Source organism: Gekko japonicus, unplaced genomic scaffold, assembly GCF_001447785.1.
Source record: "Gekko japonicus isolate JY-2015 unplaced genomic scaffold, Gekko_japonicus_V1.1 scaffold745, whole genome shotgun sequence".
Taxonomy (NCBI): Eukaryota; Metazoa; Chordata; class Lepidosauria; order Squamata; family Gekkonidae; genus Gekko; species Gekko japonicus.
Window position 1 is genome coordinate 645984 of NW_015164690.1, and position 6704 is coordinate 652687.

A 6704-nucleotide genomic window follows, 5' to 3' on the forward strand; every position below is an offset into this window, starting at 1 on the left:
GTAGTGTGGGGGTAGAGCGGGGCGGGGGCTCAGATAGAATCTTCGTCCGGGGGCCCATGGCGGCTCTCGGCAGCCTTGCCCCGTGGAAGTCTCTTCCTTGTGTCTTTGATAGTATGTTTCTCTCTTGCATCTCCCCAGGTGACCAGCCCAGGCACCGGCACAAGTCTGCCCCTCTCCCAGGCTTCCAGTAGTCTGAGCACAACAGGTAGCCGTCTTCCGGTTGCACACACCCCTCTCTCCAAGACCCTCCTAGTACAACTGGCCAATGGGATGCTGGGAGCTCTGGGCTATATGTTAGAACTGTACCGATTGGGCTGTTTGGTTTTGCGCGGCCTCCAGCTGTGTGGTGGATGAAACATCTGGAAAGCATTCAGAGAAGAGGGGAGGAAGCAGATAAGCCTTCTCCCTTAAGGTGGATGGATGACTATCCCTGTTGAGTGTAAGAAGCCAGCCATGTCAGCTGCAGCGGTTCCCTATGAGCTTTGTAGGCCAGTGGGAGACCCAAACCGCAGGGGTCAAAAGCCCCATCCTTAAGAGCTACCGTGTACCTTTCCTGGGAAATTGGTTGCACTGTATCCATTGGCCGAATACTTAAGGTCTGTTATGTAGCTGCAGAACTTCCCTCAAAGTGGTTAGCACCAAAGGAATCCTAGTTTGCTGGCATAGTGGGGTGCGGAAGGAAATAATTCTTTACACGAGTGATTAAAATGTGGGATGCGCTGCCAGAAGACGTAGTGATCGCTGCAGACATAGACAGCTGTAACGGGGGATTAGGCGGATTCATGGAGGAGCGGCCTGTCCAGGCCCGTAGCCAGGATTTTGTGGCTTCTGGGGCAAATGATTTTCTGGTGGGGCTGGAGTTCTCGGGGCAGAAAGAAAAGCCATTGAGCCAATGGAAAGCTGTTACCAGGATAGATCTCTAAATTGCAAGCTATCAACCACTTTAAGAGACAGTTCTCAGCTGCTGCAAGTTAGTCACTTCTGCCAGCCTAAGCAACAGTTTTGAGAACAAGTTGGCAGGTGTGGGTGATGACTTCTGTAGTCAAGACAGCTCACACTTAGACAGAAAAAGTCTTTTAAAGGAGACCAGTTTCTTGACACGGAGTTAGAAGGGATCGTAGAGGTCACCTACTCCAACCCCCTTGCTCAGTGCAGGAATTAGTCAACTACAGCACCCCACGCTGCTTAAAGGACCACATGCCTTTATGACCGAAAAAAGCATTTACAGGGGGGCTGTGCCTTTAAAGAAGGGGGCAGAGCCCCCCAAAGCCCCACTGTAGCGATGGGCCTGGGCCTGTCAGTGGCTACTAGTCATGGTGACTCAAGGGAACCTCTGCATTCTGTCAAGGGGAACTTTGACTCTCGAAAACTCATACCCCCAAAATCTTGTTGGTCTCCAAGGTACATCTGGACTAGAATTGAGCTAGCCATAAATACTGCAGGTTGTGGACTATTTTGTTACAGTGCAGATATTTTTCTGCTGTATTTTAACAATTCGTAGCTCTTAGACTTTATGCTATTTGGATACTCAGAACGGGGTTTTTTACATCATCATGGACACCGACATTAACGTCAACGGATTCGGAAAGGTGCAGCTTTGCTTAGGGATGGCCCCGTCGGCCTTGTAATGCCCTAGTTTATATATCTGCTGGGTTTCCTGCTTATATTTTTTTCCCCTTTGGAAGGGTATGCTCCTCTCGGTTTTCGGCTCCCAGGGCCTGCCCTTCTTTTAGTAGGGAGTCCCGAGCCTGTCTCCTTAACCTCCTGTCCTCTTCTCTTGGGCAGTTACTACCTTATCCCCAACAGTCTGCTCCCTGACCCCCAGTCGGACAGCGGTGGGAGCAGGGGGCACCGCCCTCAACTCAGTCACGCCTCCCCCAAGCAACAGCACAAATCCTAGCCCCCAGAGCAGCAGTCACTCGGCTATCGGCTTGCAAGGCCTGAATCCCAGTACGGGGTAAGTGGCAGGGGAGGGGGGAAACCTTCGAGGGCTCGGCAGTGGTTTGAACGGTAGGGGAAGGGGGGCGTCTGGTCTTGGCTGGTCCCACACTGTAACGAGGGGGGGGACTTTGGGCAACCGCCTCACATAAGGGACATTATATCCCCCAAACCCAAATTCCTTATTCAGTCAGGTTCTGTGGATGTAATAGAAGAGAAATAGAAACTGTTGAGCACGTACTCTTACACGGTAAATTGTTAAATGACATTTGAGTGGAATTTATAGAAGCCCCCCTTAGGTTGGTAGCAGGCCAATCGGATAGAATCAAGGTACAATTTCTCCTTGCTTCACGAGACCCGGAGATCATTGAACTGACCGCTAAGTTTCTCCATGGTTTTATAAAACGGAAGAGTGACCCTGACCATATTAATGATTCTTAATTTATAAGTCTAAAAACTTAAGTTTAAAAGTCTAGAATGCCAGTTTATTTTATGATTCAGGCATCTTTTGTATGGTCAAATCTAGCTTGTGACAACTTGAGTTAGGCCTGACATAGCCACGACTATCTATTTTATAATTTCTTTTGGATTGTATTATTGGTAAATGCTTCTAATATTGTATGCCAATAAAAGGTATTTGAATTGAATTGAATATCCCCCAAACCAGGGTTGCCGACTCTGGATTGGGAGATACCTGGAGGTTTAAGGGTGGAGCCTGGGGGAGGGCAGGGTTTGGAGAGAACTTCTCCAGGACAGCCAGTTTCTCCCAGGGAATTGATCTCTGTTGTCTGGAGGTCCGTTGTAATTCCGGGAGATCTCCATGCCCCACGGAGGGGTTGGCAAACCTGTGCGCAAACAGGGGACTAGAACCTCGAGGAGACAGTGGAATCCATGTAGAATTGATGCCCTTCAGGGTGCTTTAAGCCTAGTCCTCTCGCGACCATCCTGGACCTATGAGAGAGGAGATTTCCTCGCTGGGCTGCCGGGGGTGGGGGGAGGCGGGGTCTCTCGCACGTTCTGCCCCGCAGACCCCCACGTTAACCTGCCACGTCTGGTTTGATTTCAGAAGCACAGTGCTAGGGGTGAACGCCGGGTTAAACCCAGCGCTAATGGCCACCAACCCGCTGGCCACCATTCAAGGTTGGTGAAAAAGAAAACCACACCAAAAGACCAGACATGATACCATTCCCGCCATTCACCCCCATTGGCCTGCTTGCGTGTGAAAGAGGAAGTGCATTGGGGGGGGGGCGTGTGTGTCGGCGAGGGAATGCATGTGCTCTCTTGGGGAATCATACGTATGCCTGCAGCAGGGGATGACTTCTGGAGGAACCAACGCACGTTTGCAGGGAGTTCTACGAGCAGTCTTGAGTTTGGCCGGGAAAGGGTGGTGGGGACGTGAACCACCGCGAACGATTGGCGCTATCTCACGATTTAAAAAAGTCTGGCTCCATTCATTGAAGGGCTTTGATCGATGTGTTAGCTATGCACACAGGTCAAAGAATACTTCCGATGGGGGGAAATACCTTATTTTTTTAGACACTGCAGGCGTGTGCCACAGCAGATGTCACCAGAGAAGAGACATTCCCTTTTGTGCCTCTCTTAAGGCAGCGGGGTGCATCCAACCATCCTCCAAGTAGCCTAGCACCGGGGCCCAACTGCAACCCCTTGAAATCATATTCAGCAGTCTCCGCGGCGGCTTCTGATGTTTTTTCAGCCATTGTCCCCATACTTCCAAGAATAGCTTTATTGCAACCAGAAGGATTAGGGGCTTGGGCTTTTTTGTTTAAATGAAAAACAGGGTTGTTGCTTTCGTCTAGGAACATGGGTCTTCTCGGGAAATTTGTGCTCAGATTCACAATATGTGCTTTATTCCTGGATTCTTACCGTATTCCGGTATACGCACAAGACACAGCCCTGTGACCTTGAGGTGCAATCTCTTGTCACATCCAGGCCTGGGGACAGGCGGTCTAGTCAGGGATAGTTATGCTCCCAGGCAGACGTGAATCTTATAGCCTTCCAGCATGGGTGTGGTATAGTATTTATTCTACATCATTTACACCCTGCCCCTCTCCCCAGTGGGGACCCAAAGTGCCTCACATGGTTTTCTTCCCCTCTATTTTATCCTCACAACAACCCTGTGAGGTAGGTTAGGCCAAGAATCTTCTAGCGAGCTACTGTGGTAGACTGGGACTTCGAACCCGGGTCACCCAGATTCCATTTGGATGCTCTAATGACTACACCACGCTGACTCTCTGGTCTGTGTCAACCGTACACAGGCGTATGCTTTCCCCAGCGTGCCTTGCTTTCCCCAGTGTCTCTGGTCTGTGTCAACCGTACACAGGCATACCGCTTTCCCCAGCGTGCCTTGCAACTTCCGTAAATCACAGGCATTGCCATGATATCTCTTCTCATCACCAGATGTGATGCCGAAAAACTGTGCTGCATCCATATGTAGATGGAGATTGTGCTATCTTGGCGTTCTAGCAGTCACTCACCCCATGTGAACGAGACAATCCAGTGGCGAATGGTTGCCGCAGTGCCACGATCGCACAACCTCCAGCTATGCACGGATGCAGACCAGTGACCCGCCGAGAGGAGGAGAGACCAGAGAAGTAACTCCTACAGAGAAGATCTCACCTACCCCTTTTCTTATCATGACTGTCTTTTACGCTCCGTGACGAGTGACGTGCCGAGCAGAATATCGCCCATTGGCCACATTTGGTGGGCTCGTGGAAAGTCCTTCTTTTAATGCTTGTTTGAGAATGCAAATGTGGGATAGTCAAGAATGGTCAGAAACGACACAGGGCGGGCAGGCTGCTTCAAGGTTAGGCAGCCCGAGCCTAAAAGACGATGTGGGACTCCACCAGTCCCAACTTCCCCAAAGGTTTTCAAGGGCTGAATGGATGAATCTGGGGGCGACCGTGCCTGTGAGCTGTTGTGCAGATGTGGGTCAGATGCGTGAGGGTCCTGCGAGCCAGGGCGAGTCCTCCAGAACCTACTTTCATTCCTCCTGAGATTTCTTCTCCATCCCAGTCATCTTAGAGTAGAAAGCAACATGCTCCATACCATAACATGCATTTCCCCCCATATCCCACCTGCTAATCGTTACTTGTTCATCCTTTCAAAACATGCCCCATACCGTGTGTCCGTTTCATGTGAACTGCACTGGGGACTGGAGGTGTACGTGAGGGTATCGTTTCGATGATGGTTTTGCCTGCACCCTGTACTGCCTTTTTTGACCCACTCCCCCCCCCCAGGATTGGAATGATCTGTAATGGAGGCTCCCAGGGCTATTTTTGGGCAGGAAGACACAGGAACGGAGTTCCGGCTGGCTCCTGAGTTGGCCACACCCAGCAGGAACGCATTAGCATAATAGGCCACACCCAAGAGCAGAAACTCATTAGGATTGGCTACATTAGGGGTGTGTGGCCTAACATGCAAAGGAGTTCCTGCTACCAAAAAAAAGCCCTGGGTTTTGACAGCAAACAAGGTAAACAGAATAAGAAGCAAAAGGTGGGTGTGGCTGGATAACCACACTTCTGGTAACATGGGGGTGCGGTCTAATGTGCTAATGAGCTGTGCTGTCAGGGGTGTGGCCCAATATGCTAATAAGTTCCTATTGTTGGGTGTGGCCTATTATGCTAATGAGTTCCTGCTGGGCTTTTTCTACAAAAAACACTGTTCCAGCTCCAGTCAGTTGTATGACCAGCAGGGGGCTTGATCGTTACAGAACAGGCGTGCGTTGGCCCCCTATAGAGCAGGGGTCCCCAACCTTTTGAGTGTGTGAACACCTTTGGAATTTGGATGTACAGTGGCGGGAGTAGCCACAAAAGGGCTGCCGCAGGAGGCAGAGCCAGCCACAAAACGTTTGCCACAGCTTACCTTCAGTCACACGGTGGAGATCCTGCTCCCGAAGCAACATCGCACTGCCAATCAAATTTCCAGTGGCCAATCAGAAGCCCTCCTGGGCAAAAGCCTCACCTGGCCCTGCCCATTTCCTAAATTCACTGGGCAGGCACCGGGAAAGGTGTCGGGAGCCCACAGCCTTGCTCTAGAGAGTGGCCACAGGAACACATAATTCCTCCAGGTCAGAAATCTCTCAAGACGTAAGCCGGTTGGAAAAAGCCGGTGCTGACATGCTCTAACTTGTGTTTTTCTTTCTCCGCCTAGCATTGGCCAGTGGTGGAAGCCTGCCAATTACCAGCCTTGATGCCAGTGGTAACTTGGTCCTGGGTACCACAGCGGGCACGACCGGAAGCCAGAGCATCGTGACCTCTCAGCTGTTCCTCAACCACGCAGGCCTACCCTTGCTGAGTGCTGCCCCGGGAGGAGTGGGGCTGGTGTCGGCGGCCGCCGCCGCCGTGGCCGCCTCCATGCCCAGCAAGTCCCCCACCTTGACCTCCTCCTCCTCTTCCTCCTCCTCCTCCTCCTCCTGCTCTTCATGCAGCTCCTCCAGCGACCTGGCGCAGACTCTGGGGCAGGCTGGTCCCGGATCCACCGAGCCGGACGCCAAGACGGAATGAGGGCCGAGGAGTGTTCCCCTCTGCCTTTCCCAATGCGGTGGCAGGCCAAAGGAGCGGACGTACAAACCGACGAGTGAAACCAAAAAAAAGAAAAAGAAAGAAAGAACGAAAGAAAGAAAGAAACTAAACCAAACGAAGAATTGTCAGCAGCAGCCAAACAAAAAAAAACGACCAAAAAATAACAATAACCCAAAGCAACCAAACAAGCAAAGCAAAAAGGAACAAAGGAAGAAACCAAAAAGA

The 6704-nt window shown here is 51.2% G+C and overlaps 1 protein-coding gene across 1 annotated transcript in view; it reads left to right on the forward strand.

The window, feature by feature from the left end:
- Positions 1–6461, forward strand: part of POU2F2 (POU class 2 homeobox 2) — a 50919-nt gene extending 44458 nt beyond the window's left edge. Inside the window, exons 12-15 of the mRNA XM_015409383.1 lie at positions 139–205; positions 1786–1957; positions 3005–3078; positions 6109–6461. Coding sequence (XP_015264869.1) covers positions 139–205; positions 1786–1957; positions 3005–3078; positions 6109–6461 — 666 coding nt within the window. The remainder of the gene's footprint in view (positions 1–138; positions 206–1785; positions 1958–3004; positions 3079–6108) is intronic.
- Positions 6462–6704: the final 243 nt, after the last annotated feature.